General features: G+C 33.0%; 1 protein-coding gene and 1 pseudogene across 1 annotated transcript in view; both read right to left on the bottom strand.

The window, feature by feature from the left end:
• The window catches only part of PCDH15 (protocadherin related 15), a 1088571-nt gene that overhangs the window by 432913 nt on the left and 635690 nt on the right, over positions 1-19968 (bottom strand). The window contains exons 5-6 of the mRNA XM_029245143.1: positions 19682-19842; positions 5681-5836 (exon numbers count right to left, since the gene is read on the bottom strand). Of these exons, the coding sequence (XP_029100976.1) occupies positions 5681-5836; positions 19682-19842 (317 nt within the window). The remainder of the gene's footprint in view (positions 1-5680; positions 5837-19681; positions 19843-19968) is intronic.
• LOC114908710 lies at positions 14703-15748 on the bottom strand (annotated as a pseudogene).

Below are 19968 nucleotides of genomic sequence, written 5' to 3'. Positions count from 1 at the left end.
AAGGACTACTTCCCAGAACTTCTGCTGCCAGTGTCCTTTTCCTCACGGTGAGGCACAGCCACCCCCTGCCTCTGCAGGAGACCCTCCAACACTAGCAGGTAGGTCTGGTTCAGTCTCCTTTGGAGTCACTGCTACTTCCCCTGGGTCCCACTGCACACACTACTTTGTGTGTGCCCTCAAACAGTAGAGTCTCTGTTTCCCCCAGTGTTGTCAATGTCCTGCAATCAAATCCCGCTAGCCTTCAAAGTCTGATTCTCTAGGAATTCCTCCTCCTGTTGCCGGACTCCCAGGTTGGGAATCCTGACGTGGATCTCAGAACCTTCACTCCAGTGGGTGGACTTCTGTGGTATAAGTGTTCTCCAGTTTGTGAGTCACCCACCCAGCAGTTATGGGATTTGATTTTATTGTGATTGCGCCCCTCTTACCGTCCCATTTTTGCTTCTCCTTTGTCTTTGGATGTGGGGTATCTTTTTTGGTGAGTTCCAGTGTCTTCCTGTCGACGATTGTTCAGCAATTAGTTGTGATTTTGTTGTTCTCGAAAGAGGGAGTGATAGCACATCCTTCTACTCCGCCATCTTGAACCAATCCTTGACATTATTTTTTAATCTAGTCTGAAAACTTTTTCAATTTGAGTATTTTCCCCTTTACTTTTAATGTAATTTTTGTACAAGATGAATACTTTTATTTTGAACACTCTTAGTAAGTGTTCATATTTTTCCTACCTATTCTATGTTTTTTGTTTGTTCCCTTTCTTTATTTTGTTTGATTAATATGTATATTATTCATTATTTCATTCATGTTCTAGGCAACAAAAACATTAGACTGTATTTGTCGGTTATCTCCCAGTTTATAATTAGTGTTCTTATGTTTTAAGTATATATCTGTTCTTATGTTTTAAGTATATATCTTTACATGATATATAAAGATATACACACATATCATGTAAAGTTATATACTTAAAACAAGATATATATATATATATATATATATATATCTTTTGCATCAATACCCCCTCATTCTCATACTACTTTGATTTTTATTGATACCTACTATCTGTCATATTCTGCAAAATCAAAAACAAACAAACAAAGCAAAACACCTCACTTCAGCAATCTTAATTTAGGTTTACTCACTGTGGTTCACAAATCTTTATGTCTATTCGACATGGACTATTTGGGGTCTAAAGACATTCCTTGCTGGGTTGCAACAACTGATATTCTCCTCAGATTGCAAATCTTCCCAAAAGTGTTCTTCTCTAATATATTCTCTCAGTAGGATCCTGCTATATTTTAAGCCAGAACCTCAAAGGTAATCTAAACAATACATAGTGTCTACACTTTTCTCCTTTACCCTCTGCAATTAACAGGTCATCTTTTCTCATTAATTTATCCACCTAATATTCTTCCTACACCCTCTTTTTCCATTTTTATTCAGTTCAAGATTTTTACCTTGCATCTCTTTTCAGCTCACCTCTTCAAAAAATCCTCCATCCAGCTGTGGGAATGATATCATAAATTGGCAAATATGAATGCACTTATATTCTAAGCCATTTACTGGTCCCTTATTGCCTAAAGCTCCTCTTTATAACTGATGGTGCCTTTCAGGATATGACCCCAACTTGTTCTTCAGTTTCATCTCCTTCCATTCAATCCTTTCTTTTTCTTTTTTTTTTTTTTGCGGTACGCGGGCCTCTCACTGTTGTGGCCTCTCCCGTTGCAGAGCACAGGCTCCGGACGCGCAGGCTCAGTGGCCATGGCTCACGGGCCCAGCCGCTCCACGGCATGTGGGATCTTCCCGGACCGGGGCACGAACCTGTGTCACCTGCATCGGCAGGCGGACTCTCAACCACTGCGCCACCAGGGAAGCCCTAATCCTTTCTTAATTTAAGCTTGTTATACAGAACTCCTTATATTTAAGTCAGTAGCAATCCATGAAAATAAGGTCTACTAAGTTAAACAAAACTTAAGTGATAGTAGAAACAGTTCACCACATAAATTCAAAACACCATCAGGAGACAACAGTGCTGAAAACAGACATGAAGTATGTATTTTTGATTAGTATAAGGCCAAAATAGAAACATTACCATAATACAGTGGCATGAAATTTTATTTAAGACACTTTTATTTATAGAATATTATTCAATTGCCATTTTTATACATCAAAAATTGTTGAACATTGGCAATTTCCTTGAGTCCAACCTTATAATTACATCTGAACTCTATTTCTCCAAGTTTCCAGGAACAAAGAAATAGAGTTCAGAATTTTTATATATACCCTTGACGTCTGAACGGTACAGGTCGACTTACATGCAAATTTTTTCAACAGTAAATACTACATTACTACACAATATATGGTTCCTTCCTCCCTTCCTTCCTTTCTTTCTCTCTTTCTTTCTTTCTGACTGTAAACCATCTACCTGTCAAGAGAAATGCAAGGAAACATTCTTTCAGAAAGTGCCAACAAATTATCTTCAATAAATCACATCATGTCACAGCAGCAGAGTACATTTAGTGTGATATTCAAGGTGACAAAAAGAACAAATTAATATTGACTAAAAAAATTGCCCATCTGTAATGAGATCATTAAAGACCAGGACAAATATAACCTCTATATTATCCTGAGAGTAATCCTTCACAGGCAAAAGAAAACACTATGTCTGCCTTGACTTGTCCTTGTTTACTTTTTATTATGTCAAAAGGAATTTTTTGAAATGGGATGCATGTGTTATCAAAGACATCACTGCCAGAAAATATTTATCTTCCAAAAATTACTTAAGAATAATCAGCAGCAATTAGACTTTGCAATTTGTTCTTCGAACCAACAAGACTAATTACTTAATGATACAATTATCCAAAACTAATTGAGAGTCTCCAATTACCCAGAGAGAAAAAAAAATACTTGCAATGCTTTATGTCTCACAAACAAAGAATTTTAAACCTTGGTAGCCAATTCATGTGCTGCTCCAGGTCTTGGTTTTCTCACAGTTAATAAGGAGAGTGACTAATCAGGACTTTAATTTTAGAAGCTTCTTTTATAAATCTGTGATGATGACTTTGTACCTATCTTTTGCATTCTGATGAAGTGTAAAATATTTTGACACCAACAATCTCTTAAACCCTGAATGATTTTTTTTTTTGGAAAAGCATTTAGATCTTTCTAGTCTTAACTGCATTAACTGCATGCCTTGTACTAAAAGAAGAAATAGCATGGAAAATATCTTGCAATCTTGCACAGAGTAAAATGTATTTTACTTAATTTTATTTTACAGGCAGCACTGTAGTTGCATTGTGTATATATATATATATATACACACACAGACATAGTATATATACACACACACATACATATATACATACACATATATACATATGGGTATATATAAAATTGCAATGTATTTTCCCAGGGGAGAGATATAGATATAAAGATAAACCCATTCAAGCCAATTAAACTAAGAACTACTCAGATAAATGAAGGATGAGAAAAATAGCTAAATTTCATTTTTTCTTATAATTATGTTTTGATGTTTAAATAAACTTTGGACTCTTTACAAGAAAATAGATATGAGAGAGTATGAGCAAAATCAATGGAGGAAAATATCATCAATTACACACATTCTACATAATCAAACCATAGAATATATGACCATAGTAACAGTGGGATAGGATTGCCTCGGTTGTCTTTAGGAAATGCATTGAGAGAAAACCATAATTAGGCAGCTTTGTAAAGAAATCTTGCCTCTACAAATAATGTTTAAGATAAAATGTTTAATGTTTATATAAATTGTATCACTCTAACATTTTTCCAGATGACATAGGAGTTTAGAGTTTGGAGAAACTGAAGATTGATCAATGTGTATAGCTGGAGATGAGTATAGAAATAAGAAATGGAAATAGATCATGTGTTAAATTTTAAAAGATGAATAAAACTTGGAGACTTGCAAGGTAGGGAAGATTCCATTCTAAGTAAACTGAACAGTGTGAGCAAAGCCAAAAAAATGAATATATTTGTAAGACATGAGGAAGTTAATCTGAACAGAATGAGGCAATATCAGAGAGAAATTGAAGTTAAGAATACATTGACAAAAGGTCAGATTATGGAAGGGCTTGAAAATCAGCCAGTGGAGATAGATGACATTTTTCCTGATAATAATGAGAAATTACACAATTTTTGAATAGGAGAGTGACACAATTAAAATAGTGTTTGAAAAGGTTAGTTTTCAGCAAGGTGCTGAAAAAAATTGGAGGGGGAGTGGAAGTAGTCAAATTACATAGGATACTTTGAATTCAAATTGAACATTATAAATTTCTTTATGAAAAATGAACTAAAGACATGTATCCAACAACAGTTAAACATGGTACAGGAATGGATTTTAAAATTAGATATGTTGCCCAAGATAACTCATCTATTAGTTTATACTCAAAGCTAGCACTCAAACAAAAAAAGCAAAATCTCATTCAAAAAGTATGCTTTAGATGCTAAAATAATTAATCATGTAACATGATTAATTACATTAATTAGCATTTGTCTGTTTTAGCAGAAGCCTATTAAGTAAAAGTTAGCTCAAAAAGGTCGAGCATTAACTAACAAGTAATTTCGACTGTTAAACTTTAAAAAGCTTTTATTTCTTTTATTTATTATTTTGTTTTTAGTAATACAATCTAGAAAGTCTCAGATTACAGGAAACATCATTTCTTCAATATTTAGTGAATAGAAGAATGTTGAGGTAAATAAGATACATTTTAAATAATTTCAAAAAGCATGTAGAAGTTATAGGGCCAATGCTGTGTTTAATACCCAAATTATACTGACTTCCTCCTATAAAGTAGGTACATATTTTAAGATTAAAAAAAAAAGACATGGAGGTAAAGATGATTTGCTAAAGTATAGGCTATTAAAAATATAGTTCATTTTTTGTGTCTGAAGTACACATAATAGATGATATTAGAGATACTTCAGAAATATTTTATAATTTTTTATAATATTTTATATTTTTTCTACAAAAAATTAATAGAGTAAGCACTATTTTTAAAAAATAACATAAAAAGGGTTCTTGGCCCATGGATTTTGGTTCAAAGGGAAAACAAAACAAAGTAAAACAAGAAATAACAAAAAAGCATGTTCTAATAAAAGCAATAATACTACTTTAAAAATATTTTTAAATAGTTTGATAAGGATTTTCTTATAAGAATTTAGCTTTTATATTAAAATATTTTTAATATGCCAGAACCTGATTTTAAAATTGAGAAAATAACTTTAAATTAATAAAATCTCAAATACATATTTTCTTCTAGTATTGAATTACTGCTACCACCTCAGAGATACAAAACAAAAATCTGTCTCATTTTACAATGAGAATAAATAGCACCTGTTGAGCCTCAGTAAGCATGTATGTATTTAGATTCAGGCATTAAGTTGTTGAAGATGATTAAAAAATGCCAACATTTTGGCCATTATTATAAATAAAGCAATTTTTTTCCTGTAGCAAAGTGAATTCCTGAAATCATATCAGAAGTCACTCAGACCTTATTTCTTTTAAAGCACTATTTTTAAAAATGTCTTCTTGATATTTTTAAACAGTTAAGATTGTTATTATAGAGGAATAATTTCAAAATATTTAAAATATACAGTCAATTACATATATCAATAAAAAGGAAGCAGAGAGTAGTGGATAGAAACTGACCTCATTCACTGTGGCGTAGTAGCTTTCATGCTTGAATGTGGGTGAGTTGTCATTTCTGTCTCTCACCACGATTCGAACTTCATGGTAGATAACAGTACCCACTTTTTTGTTGATGCACTGAACCTGTACCACGATGGAGTGTATGTTCATTGGAGGCTGAAACACAGAAATTGCATCCTTTTAAAAAAATAATTGAAACTGAAGCATCTCATTACTGTCAAAGTATTTGTTTAATAAAATCCATGTTTATTCACTTTTAAATGATAGTAATCTATAAAAATTGATCCATTTTGCCTTATTTTAAGGAAAGTGAAGACAATCATGATTATTTCATTGCTTAATTTTCAAAATATAGGGTCTGAGGTAGTATTATGTTCATAATTAGAAAACTGGTGATGAACACAATCACAAAATTAATGTCTGATATTTGATGGGATGCCACAAATTTTGTCCTTCCAAAAGTCAAAGAAGCAATGACATAAACTTCTAATTTATAAAAACAATGTATTAATGATAATATACATAGGATAGAGAGATTGTATAACATGGTATATCATTTGTTTAAATCTATATTTTTGTTAAAATATTAAATGTTCATATCTGATAAAATCTAAAATACAGATAACCAAAAGAAGAGAATCCATTCACAACCCAATCAAACTTCCTAATTCTATACAGTTAGATGTTTATTTTGCTAATCTTTCCCTCTTTCCAAATATACATTTGTTTTATACACACACACACACACACACATACACACACACACACACGTGAATATCATCCCATGTTTGCAAATACAGATTTTCTATAGCACTTTGATGTATACTACTATGAAGCTATATTTTGTATTCCATCATAAGTCTATAGCATAGTTGGTCTAAGTAAAAACTTATAATGAGATGTTTATTATTGTCAATTTTTGTCATTACAAGCAAAATGTTTATACCTTGGTAAACATACTGTACATAAATATGTGCTAACTTTAATTATTTTTTATGATAAATTCTTATAAGGGGAGAATTGTCATCAAGGGGGCATTTATTACTCAGGTGCTATGATGAAGGGCTTGCAGAAGTGGGATACACACATCTCTGGCTCTAGAGTTAAAGTGTTTAACACCACAGAATATTTATTTGTGATTTTTAAAATATTTTTGAGTTTATAAAATTTTCCGTACATATAATTCTATCAGTATGATCTATTCTGACCACCCTGTTTAGAATGCCATGCCTCCAGTCTGCTCTGTCCTTTCAACTTTCCCCCTACTTATTTACTGTTTTTACTACATTTCTCACGCATCACATGGCATATTACACATTTTATATACTTGTTTGAGTTTGTCTCCCTTTACTATACTGGAAGCTTCATAAAGCCTGGGGTGTTATTTTGGTCATGACTAAATCTCTCTACCCAGTAACTAGCACTGTGTCTAGAACAGATGACTGAGTACTACCCGAGTTGTACTGCTGTGCTTCTAGCCTTAGTTCCATAACCTACTAATTGTATGATCTAGATGCAAACTCTCTCTGTGCTTAGTTTATTCACTTCTAAAAATGGGGATAATACTAAACACTGACATGACATAATCATCATAAGTATTATATGAGCTTACCCTGTGCTAGGCACATATTAACACATAACAGATGTAAACTATTTTTTACTTATAAAAAGCTAAATCTCCAAAAAAGTAAAAAAACATGAATCTAAAAAAAATACAAACTGACAATCTTGAATTATAAAACAAATTATTAAATATTTGGATTAAAACCAATTTAAAGATATAGCAATGATTACTGGAACTTAGGGTAGGTTCATTAAAAATGTCACATTTCTAATGAGTAGAATGTTGTAGAAACTATACCTAACCTGAAGAAAACATTGTTTAATATCAAGATATTTTTACGGCCAATAAAGAGAAATGCAATCGAATTGTATTGTACCTGGCTGAATAATTGTATCTAGGAAGAATAACTTGAAGCATCATTATCATATGGAGGAAGGTCTCTAGTGAAGTACCATACAGATCTGAGTTCTAATGTCTGCCCCAACTCACTTTTAATCACTGACATATATAAATGTATTAAAGCCATGTGTATAAAATCTGTGAATGCTACAAAGTTCAGAAGGATATATACTACATTTAATGATAAAAAAAACAAGGTTCAAAATCATTTTATCAGAATAATAAGTATCAAAAATCTACATTTTACAATAATAAATTTAAATAATCTTATTTGTATTAGAAAAAAGTTAATTGCCCAAATATAGTAATAAGTGACTACAAACATTAATATGAAAATATAATTGTAAAATTTTGAGTTTTAAAAAATTTTGAGTTGGCATGTCAAGATGAGTTTACATGCCAACACTGTAAATGGACTACTAGAATAATAATACAAACTACTTCATATGCATTAATAATAGACAAAGAGATAGGTGGATTACAACAAGCACCATTTTATGGGCAAATTGGAAGTGAAGTCTAATCATCCTCAGAATGTGTGATAAAATTTGAGATGTTTAAACTAAAAATCACAAGATTCATCAGACATCTGAATGGTTGTTATGAAAAGATAAATTAGTTTATTCATTGTAGTCTCAGAGTATAGAAATAAGAACAATAAATAAAAAGTATTACAAAGCATATGTTTTCAATATAAGTAGAGATTTTCTATTAATCCAAAGTGGGTCAGAATAGAATGGACTATCCAAAAAATTAAGCCCCATCACTGAAAATCTGCAAGCTTGAGACTAAAAGATAACTTAAAAAGACTAGGTCTTAGAAATATTCTGGAAAGAATTTAAATTATATGACCTCCATTTTTACTACCAGTTTTAAAGTCTTTGCTTTAATAGGCTTTTTAAGAAAAGTACTGCATATTTCAATTGTAAAGTAAAAAACAATAAATACTTCTACTATTAGCCCTTGGCACACCTCTCAGAAGACAATCAGGTGACAATTTATGTTCTTCTAAAGTTATTTATCTTATAAATATTGTGAGAGAGACCTATAAAACCATTCCATATCAACTTCTAATTCTATAGTAAGTGTTAGCATGGGACAGAAAGGTCACAATCTTTGTAAGTAGAGGATCAGATGTAGTGTGCTGCGACTCAGCGCCACTTAGTCGCACTAAGTGCCCATAGATTAGATATAACCAGGTCACCTGGAACTCTTGTCACTGTCAACTTTAGTCCCCTATGCAACTGTTAGTAGCATGGATAGAACTTAGCTTGCAATAAATTCCAACCATAATGGATCATGATGAAGGCAAGAATTCCCTGTGGCTAATATACAGCATTCACTGTAATCTCACGTTGGAATACAATCTATTCTGCTCTGTAAGAAGGTCATAAATATACCAAAGACAGTTCCACCAAGTCTATTAGTGAGAGTTTAGGGAATCCAAAATGCTTAGGAATGTGTTAGGGAAGTTTTGGTTTATTTTTAATAACTGAGTGGCAAAAATAAGTCATGGCAATTCTATCTTCTCTGATTCTCTTAAATTGCTTCATTCATGAAACAAATCAGAAAAAAAATGCTGTGTATAAACTGTTTGAGGGTAATTATTTAGGGTGATTACCATTCATATATACCTAGACATGCAAACTATTGTCCAAATTTAAAAACAACTGTTCAGCATAGTACTCTGAATGTATATTTGCATATCTGTTTGTTAGTACACATGTGTGAATACATTTTGACATACATAGATAAAGTTCAGGAATGATATGTACCAACAGTTGATGAAGGTTATCTTTGAAAAGTAAGGCCAAGAGTAAAAAGTAAGTGAAGAATTTTTTTCCAATAAATATGTATGATTTTTTTTATTTGAAAAACATTTATTACATTTTTCAATCACTTAAGTTGCAACATGCAAAGTGAAGCTTTTATAAATAATTTATTGATGCGAACAGTGTAGATTATAGCATACATATTCAGTCTAAGGAGAACTGAGTTTTTTCTAGAAGCTACATTATTTGGATTACTTAATAAATAAATGTTTAGCAAACCTGAATAAGAACTGATTTTATTTTTCATAAAGCAAAGGCAAATGTTATTCACTCCTCACAGGAATGGAAGTTTTTTATCATGATTTTTCTTCCTATATACATACTATTTTTACAAAATAAAAAGTCTTTATTACTTTAAAAATAAACTGGAGGACAGTGAAAGGAAATAAGACCCAGTGTGTTGTAGAAATACTTTTTAAACAATGAAACAAAAGTTAACATAAATGGCTGGCCAGAGTTATAAGTGTACTTCATAAATTAAACTTTCAATATAAATGGTATATTTAAAGAAGTTGCCTAAAGAAGAAAGTACGGATTTGAAAATATTGTTAGGTATATGTAACATTTAGAAATGTGTAGGTTTTTCACAATCAGTTATTAAGGACACTAAGTTTATTTAATTGTACTTATTTTATGCAAAGTTCAACATGGGTTGGGATTAATAATGACACAGTCCTTTTACATTAAGCAAATCCTATAAAACTGATATGAGATGAATATAGATAACTATAATGTGAGTCAAAAAAGAGTTCTGAAGGAATTCCCTGGCAGTCCAGTGGTTAAGACTTGGTGCCTTCACTGCCAGGGCCTGAATTCAATCCCTGGTTGGAGAACTAAGATCCTACAAGCTGCATGGCACACCCCAAAAAAAAAAAATAAATAAAATGAGTTTTGAAGGCTTAGGAGTTTGGAGTAAGAAATTATGTACCAGCGTTACTATTAGGAAATATTTTATGTAGAGAGTAGAAATTTAAGACATGTTTTGGTAGTAGATAACATTTAACTGATGGTAATGGATAAAGGTAATTTCAAAGTATAGGTTCAAAAGAGTATCAGGGTAGGCGTGATAAGAAAAAGTTAGATTATGTTGAGGGAACAGCAATTAGTTCAGTTTTCCTAGATTAGAGAATATACGTTTCTAAATAAAAGGAAAAGAGATAGGCTGCAGCTTGAATCTAGGAAACCTCAAGGGACAGTTTGCACTGAGAATTCATCTACCAATAAGGTCATAACTGTGCTTTGAGACACTAAAACTGGAGAAGGTTGAATCATGAAATATAGTAAGGAGAACTATTAGGAGATTTTTCCAAAGTCAAGTGAGAACTAAGAGGGGTTGTCCTGGAGTTATGCTGATGGATGCAAATGCAAGACATACTCTGGAGATAAAGGTACAAAACTTAGTAGATAAATGGATATTAGCCTGGAAATAGAAGTCAAAGCTCTTTGTGCATTTACCAATTTAAAATCCAAAAGAAGAGATGTTAAGATATTCAGCATGTTCCATGCTCTTGGATTCTAAGAATTAATATAGTTAAAATGGCCATACTACCCAAAGCAATGTACAGGTTTATTGTGATCCCTATGAAATTACCCATGACATTTTTCACAGAACTGGAACAAACAATCCTAAAATTAATATGGAACCATAAATGACCCAGAATTGCCAAAGCAATTCTTAGGAAAAAGAACAAAGCAGGAGGCATAACCCACCCAGACTTCAGACAATACTACCAAGCTTCAATAATCAAAACAGCATGGTATTGACACAAAAACAGACATATGGATCAATGGAACAGAACAGAGAGACCAGAAATAAACCCACACACCTATGGACAATTAATCTTCAACAAAGAAGGCAAAATATAAAATGGGGAAAAGAGTCTCTTTAGCAAGTGGTGTTGGAAAAGTTGGACAGCCACATGTAAATCAATGAAGGTAGAACACACCCTCACACCATACAGAAAAATAAACTGAAAATGGCTTAAAGACTTAAATATAAGACATGACACTATAAAACTCCTAGAAGAGAACATAGGCAAAACATTCTCTGACATAAATTGTACCAATGTTTTCTTAGGTCAGTCTCCCAAGGCAATAGAAATAAAAGCAAAAATAAACAGATGGGACCTAATCAAACTTGCAAGCTTCTGTACAGCAAGGGAAATCATAAACAAAATGAAAAGGCGACCTACAGATTGGGAGAAAATATTTGCAAATAATGTGACAGACAAGGGCTTAATTTCCAAAATATACAAACAAATCATACAACTCAACAACAAAAAAGCAAACAACTCAATTGAAAAATGGGCAGAACACTAAATAGACATTTCTCCAAAGAAGACATCCAGATGGCCAACAGACACATAAAAAGATGCTCAGCATCACTAATTATTAGAGAAATGCAAACAAAAACTACAATGAGGTACCACCTAACACTGGTCAAAACAGGTATCATTAAAAAGTCTACAAATAATAAATGTTGGAGAGGGTGTGGAAAAAAGGGAACCCTCTTACACTGTTGATGGGAATGTAAATTGGTGCAGCCATTATGGAAAAGTGTATAGAGGGTTCCTCAAAAAACTAAAAATAGAGTTGCCATATGATTTAGCAATCCCACTCCTAGGCATATATCCAGACAAAACTATAATTCTAAAATATACATGCACCCCTATTTTCATAGCAGCACTATATACAATAGCCAAGACATGGAAACAACCTAAATGTCCATTGACAGATAAATGGATAAAGATACTGTGTGTGTGTGTGTGTGTGTGTGTATACACACACACACACACACACAGAGGAATATTATTCAGCCATTAAAAAGAATGAAACAATGTCATTTGCAGCAACATGGATGGACCTAGAAATTATCATACTAAGTAAAGTAAGTCAGAAAGAGAAAGACAAATACCATATGATATCACTTATATGTGGAATCTAAAGTACAACAAAAATGAACATATCTATGAAACAGAAACAGACTCACATAGAGAACAGACTTGTGGTTGCCAAGGGAGAGAGGGGTGGTGGAGGGAAGGATTGGGAGCTTGGGATTAGCAGATGCAAACTAGTATATAAAGGATGGATAAACAACGAGGCTTGACTGTATAGCACAGGTAACTATATTCAATATCCTGTGATAAACCAGAATGGAAAAGAACATGAAAAAGAATATATATATGTATAACTGAGTCACTTTGCTGTACAACAGAAATTAACACAACATTGTAAATCAACTATACTATACTTCCATAAATTTTTTAAAATGTTGAGATTGTTATGAACACAATTTTTCACTATTCAAATCTTTTAAAAGTTTGCCCAGAGTTTTGAGATAAGTACAACAGGACTGTGCAGAATTATATTTTTTATTGCAATTTGAATTATTGATTTTATTGTGACCACTATTATCCTATGTCCAATAGTGAATAGAGAATATTGCTCATGAGACCATAATTATAGACTTTAAATTAATAGACTTTAAAACAAAGAGTATAACAAAAGACAAATAAAGGCATTACATGATGATAAAGAGGTCAACTAAATAAGAAGATATAACATTTTTAAACATATATATACCTAAGAGTGCCTAAATATATAAAGCAAATATTAAAAGGCATAAATAGATAAATTAACACTAATACAACAATAGTAGAGGACTTTAATTCCCCACTTATATCAAATGGATATCATCCAGACAGAAATTCAAAAAGGAAACATTGACCTTAAATGACACATTTTATCACATGGACTAGATAGGTAGCAATAGAACATCCCATCCAAAGGAGCAGAATTACCTATTCTTTTAAAGTCCACATGGAACATTCCCCATAATAGATCACATGCTGGCCAAAAAACAAGTCTCAATAAATTTAATATTACTGAAATCATATTGAGGTATTTTCCCACAACAACTGTATGAAACTAGAAATCAATTACAGTAAGAAAACTGCAGAAAATACAAGCATGTGGAGACAACAACATGGTACTAAAATAATAAGCAATAGGTCAACAAAGAAATCAAAGAGGAAATTTAAAAAAATACCTTGAGAAGAATGAAAATATAAACACAACTTTCAAAAATCTATAGAACACAATAAAAACAGTTCTAAGAGGGAAATTTATATTGATACAGAAAAATATCAAATAAACAACCTAGTTTTACACCTAAAGGAATTAGAAAAAGAACAAAGCCCAAAATTATTAGACGAAAGGAAATGATAAAGATCAGAGTGGAAATAAATGAAATAGAGACTAAAGGGCAATAGAAAGAATAATGAAACTAAGAGCTGTTTTTTTAAAAGAAAACCAAAATTAATCTTTAGCCAGACTCATCAAGAGAAAAAGAGAGAGGGCCCAAATAAAGTAAATTAGAAATGAAAGAGGAGAATTTACAACTAATATCATAGAAATACAAACAATGATAAGAGACTACTATAGATAAGTTTATGTCAAAAACTGGACAACCTAGAAGATATAAACAAATTAGAAACATATAATCTTCCAAGACAATATGGAAGAAATAGAAAATATGAACAGACAAATTACTAGTGATGAAATTAAACCAATAATCAATAAACTCCCAACAAACAAAAGTATAGAACCAGAAAGCTTCACAAGGGAATTCTACCAAACATTTAAAGAGTTAATACCTATCCTTCTCAAACTATTCCAAGACAAAATACAAATGAAAGGAATGCTTCCAAACTCATTCTATGAGGCCAGCATTACCTTGATATCAAAACCAAAGACATTATAAAAAGAGAAAATTAGAGGCCAATATTCCTGATGAACATAGATGCAAAAATTCTTAACAAAATATTAGCAAATTGAATTCAACAATACATTAAAAGGTTCATACATCATGATCAAGTGGGATTTATTCCAGGGATGCAAGGATGGTTCAATATTTGCAAATCAATCCAAATTATACACCATATTACCAAATGAAGGATAAAAATCATATGATCATCTCAATAGATACAAAAAAAGGATTTGACAAAATTCAACATCCATTCATGATAAAAAAAAAAGACTCTCAACAAAGTTGGTAGATTGGTACTATAGCTCAACACAATGGCCAATTTTTTTTTTTTTTTTTTTTTTTTTTGCTAAGAACATAGTATTGATTTAACAACAAGCGATTGGTCTTACATGTATTACTATGCACCATTACTTTCTCTGTTCAAACAACCAAAACTAAACAAATCAAATGCAATGCTATTTATTTTTTGTTGATTTTCACAGGTGATCCTTTGATGTTGAGTTTGTCCACAGAAACATTTGATCTTCTCCCACGTTCAATGGCTGGACTTAGATGAAATTTCTCCCTTCTTTTAAGTTCTTGGGATCCTGAATTCTCATGACCAATGCTTCACAGCCTAGAGTTTTCTAGATTGCACCACTGTCCCCTTGGTTGGCACTTCAGAATCTCATTTTGCCACTCATCATCAAAAGCATGAGCATCACTTTCATTCATATTGATGAACTCTTGATTGACCTCTTTATCTCCAGTTTTGCTGTTGACTATTTTTTTTTTTTTTTTTTTGCGGTACGCGGGCCTCTCACTGTTGTGGCCTCTCCCGTTGCAGAGCACAGGCTCCGGACGCGCAGGCTCAGCGGCCGTGGCTCACGGGCCCAGCCACTCCGCGGCATGTGGGATCTTCCCGGACCGGGGCATGAACCCGTGTCCCCTGCATCGGCAGGCGGACTCTCAACCACTGCATCACCAGGGAAGCCCTATTCTTTGACTTTTTAATGACATGAGTTTGGTCATGAAGGTGATGACCAACAGCCATTTTTTCTAGTCCACTCTCAAGAATCTCTCAGTGCCCTCCTACTTTCTTTTATTCCTCCTGGAGCCCTGCGAGTTTGAGCTGAGGTCTGGAAAATCTTTGGTTGTTCATCTCCTACTTTGGAATAAGTCATAACTGAGGAAGAACTAAACAAATGTCCATTTGGATCCATTGAAAAGTGACCAAAGTTTCTTTGTAATTCCTGCATACTGTTTCGTATATTTAACATTATTTGGTCCATTGACTGAAGAGGGTTGACATCTGTACAAGTCAAGGAGTTTTCTCCATCCTCACGTCCCGTACGGTTACAAGCTCTTCCTCTACCATCAGAGATGCTGAACATGTCTCTTCCAAAAGGTTCAGAAAAATTTCTCATCATCTGTCGCATACTTTCTCAGTGTGCCATAAAAGAATCAGAGAAGGGATCATCCTCAAAGCTGCTGCTCAGCATCCCGAACATCCTGGCTCTGTCTCAGGTGGCGACATTCACGGACAGACTGGAAAACGATGCAACTTGCCGTGGCAGCATCCTGAGCCAGGCTGTTCAATAATGGCCATTTATGACAAACTCACAGCTAACATCATACCCAATGGTGAAAAGCTGAAAGCTTTTCCTCTAAGATCAAGAATAAGACAAGGATGCTACTCTCACCACTTTTATTCAACATAGTATTGGAAGTCCTAGTGCCAGCAATTAGACGAGATAAAGTAAATAAAAGATATCCAAATTGGAAGGGAAGAAGTAAAACTGTCACTATTTGCAGATGACATAATACTATATGTAGAAAACACTAAAGACTTCACAAAAAAATGACTATAATAAATAAATTCAGTACAGTTTCAGGATACAACAAATTTAATATACAGAACTCTGTTGCATTTCTATACATTAATAATGAACTATCAGAAAGAGAAATCAAGTAAACGATCCTACTTACAACTGCATTAAACAGAATAAATACCTAGGAATAAAGTTAACCAAGGAGATAAAAGATCTGCACTCTGAGAACTCTAAGATGTTGATGAAAGAAATGGAAGATGACACAAATAAAAGGAAAGATATACCTTTTTTGTGGACTGGAATAATTAATATTGTTAAAATGCCCATACTATCTAAAGCAATCTACAGATTCGATACAATCCCTATCAAAATAATCATGGCATTTTTCACAGAACTAAAACAAATAATCTAAAAATGTGAAAAGGGGATGATATCAGAATAAAATGAATACACTTAACTTTGGGGGAAAAATCACTCCTCTGTTTTATTTTGTTTCATTTTTCTCATGTTACTATAGACATGTGCTAAATTTTAAAGACTGGCCCTTTACCTATATATTTATCTCTAAATCTACTGCACAGTTTATGAAAGAAAATACTGAATTAGCAAAACTTTGTTTCCTTTCAGCTCTAACATTCAATAATTCTGTAAAGCATCTGTACTCAGCTAACTTTAAATGATACTATATTCAAAATACGTGCTCTATCTAGTTAATCTTGCCTTGATCTTACATTTGGTATTACTATCTGGCTTTTCCTTTCTTCTTCCTGATTTCTCTGTCAGTGAGGGTTCCACCATCTTAATTTTGTAACAGAAACCATTTAATCTCACACTTTGAATTTCTGGATTGAGGGCATTCTTAAATAACATTATTATTTTTTACCCTGAACTGAAAGCATTTTCCTCATCAACCTTTCTCAACTAATGCTGCCAGGAAAGAAAATAAAGGAATAACGTCTTATTATTTATCTGTCACTCCTTCATGGTCACAAATTCTATTTGGAAAAAAAAAAAAAGCTGCGAAGTGCCCCTACTCATAGAAGGCCCGGCCCAAGTCCTGTGTCTATTTTAATTCTGGTTTTGTAAGTCCCACCACCCTGTAAGAGTACTTGTACAAAATGGCAATGTTAGATCTTTGTCATGACGGTCTTTAACTATACAGGCTTGAATTCACTTAGATAAATAATTGTATATTTATCTAGATAATTATATATAATTATAAATAAATTATCTAAATAATTAGATAAATGTTTAGAACATCTTTTATTTACTATTTTGTCACTATTTCAATAAGTTGATTTGCCAATTGGTAAATACATTGCAAATATGTAAGCATATTTTTGTTTTCTTTTCTTTTGTTTTTCTTTACAGATTTCCCTCTGCCATATTCATTTAACATTTAATATTCTTTAGGTGTCCTATTCTCCAGCATCTTTAGCTAATTTCAGGTAGGTGTCCAATGACAACACTTTAATTTGTAAAACATCTTTTCAAGTTTAACTTAACCATAGCATTTCTAATCCAAAAGAACATTTTAAATGGAAAGGAAATTATTTTTGATTATTGTGTTAAAAAACAAGCCTGGATGGTTCTTTAAATGATACGTGTGCAAATTTTTGTAATTATTTCTTTCAGGTCAAATCAATTTTTAAGTGTATTCCCATGATACTATTTCAGTTTGCCCAATGTCCAATAAATGCTGCCCTTATCAGAAATTAAAAAACAATACCAAGGAAACAGATAAGTATCTTAAAAAGTGAAGGTGATTTTGGGTAAGTAATTAAAATTAAAACAATGTTGTAGGTTGGAGACACGGAATGCATTTTATGAATACTGAAGGTTATCTTCTCCTTTGACTCATAAATCAGACCTAGAACTTATGCTTTTTAACATCAAATTGAGAAAAAAAAACTGATTCCAAAAAGAAAGTAATTTACCAGTAAACAAGTAAATTATCATAATCATAGGTGATTTTAAAAAAGGAAACAAAATATAAAATGACAGTGGCCTAAAATAGATAAATATTCTATAATTCTCCAAACATGTTACATTATAAAATTCATATGACTTGGATATGAGTATTCCTACTTAAAGCCAGTAAAGGATGCCTTGTGGGGAGTGGGAAAAACAAGTGAAGGGGGGGTCAACCATACGATGATGGATGATAACTAGACTTGTGGTGGTGATCACTCTGTAGTGTAAACAGATTTTGAACTATAATGCTGTACACCCGAAACCAGGTGTAATATAACATAGCATAATGTAATTTAAAAAAAGAAGGATGCCTGTGAGTAACACAGCTTGGGGAGACTCTTGCACCTTGCCAGTTTGTGCCGTTATCCAAATTGCTTTCATAAAAGCAAGACTTATTATAAGATAAATTAAGATAAGGCAAGATAAATTCTAAGATAACAACTGTCCTTATTCTGTTTTACGCCTTCTTAACCACCCAGACAAAACTGTAAATTGTGGGGTGTGAAAAATGTTGCCATGATGAAACGACATAGTGAGTGAGGGCAATGATGGAGATGGGAACAGCATCAAGGATGACTTTTTCCCCCCTAGGTTGAGCCAACAGACTCATTCCTGTTCTCCACTGATATCCTCCTCTCACATCTGTCCCCACTGCTCAGTCAGCTGAATTATGGGCCTCCCCAAGTGTACAGGGCAGCCCATGCTGGTGGGAGAGTCCTATTACTGCCCACCTCAACACAAAGCTCTTAAAGACTCTGAATTTTAGATATGAAATAGATTAGGGATCATCTACTTCACACATATTTAAAGTGAATAATAAATCCCAAACACTGTGGTGATACGATTCAGGTTCACTAGGTTGAATATCTGACATTTCGATTTTATAAAGTGGAAATTTGGGAGTAGGCATGTTTAGATGTACTTCTCAAGTTTTCCCAAGGTTCTGTACAATTACTGGTTATAACACCCACACACATACATACACACACTTTTCTCTGCACTCAAGACTAGAATGCAAATAAGTGAGACTAAAGTTACATTACAGAGCTACTTAAATCTACTCAAGTTTTTTAACTTTTCAGAAAGAAGACATTTAACTTTGGTTATTTAGGTATTATTAATACCTAAATACTTAGGTCATACTACCTGAGAGCGACTGGACTGGGACACTGCCAGGAAACTTCTGCTCACCTTCTTTTAATTTTTTTCAGCTCTATAAGCACATTGCCATTCATCTCTCAATGAACACTTACTGCTTGAAGAGCACCCTCCTGTTAGTAGTTCAACTAAAGTTTCTGTCCTCAAGCCAACATGTAGTTGTACTCTCAAATTCTGCCATGAATTGGGCTGTGCGTATCCTGCTTTTCCAAGGTTACCACCCCTTTATTCTGAGCACTCTGTTCTCTCCTTATTCAGAAGTCTGACAAGCTTCCAGGATGTCAGAAGAGGAATACAATGGTTCTCTCAGACACAGATGATTCCTCTTTCTTTCTTATTCTTCTTTCAAGGAGTTAAAAAAAAATGTTTTTGTTGATGAACACAGAAAATAAACTCAAATTACATAACAAAAATTTGATATATCAACAAATACATGCAGATATTTAAATGATGATAAAGTTGTAACAGAGGGACAAAGAAAAAAAATGTACTAACATCTCTATCCAGAACTCTGCCCGTGCTGTTCAGGAAAAGCATTTGTTTAACAGGATCCAGCAATACCCAGTAATCCACGTTGTCCTTTAAAGAGAGTTCTATGGTTGGCTCTGGTCCTCCAGCAGTCCCTTTGATCAGCATGTTATCCACCAGAACAGTACCTGCAAACCAAAGAGAATTACTTGAAAATATATTCTACCTGTATGCATTCTTTAACAAAGATCATATGCTTAAACCCCAGCTGACTTGCAAATCTGTTTCAAACCAAAGATATTCAACTTCATATC

This window comes from Monodon monoceros, unplaced genomic scaffold, assembly GCF_005190385.1.
Source record: "Monodon monoceros isolate NGI ecotype Baffin Bay Population unplaced genomic scaffold, NGI_Narwhal_1 Super_Scaffold_4, whole genome shotgun sequence".
Lineage (NCBI taxonomy): Eukaryota > Metazoa > Chordata > Mammalia > Artiodactyla > Monodontidae > Monodon > Monodon monoceros.
This window is presented reverse-complemented; position numbering and strand designations above follow the sequence as displayed.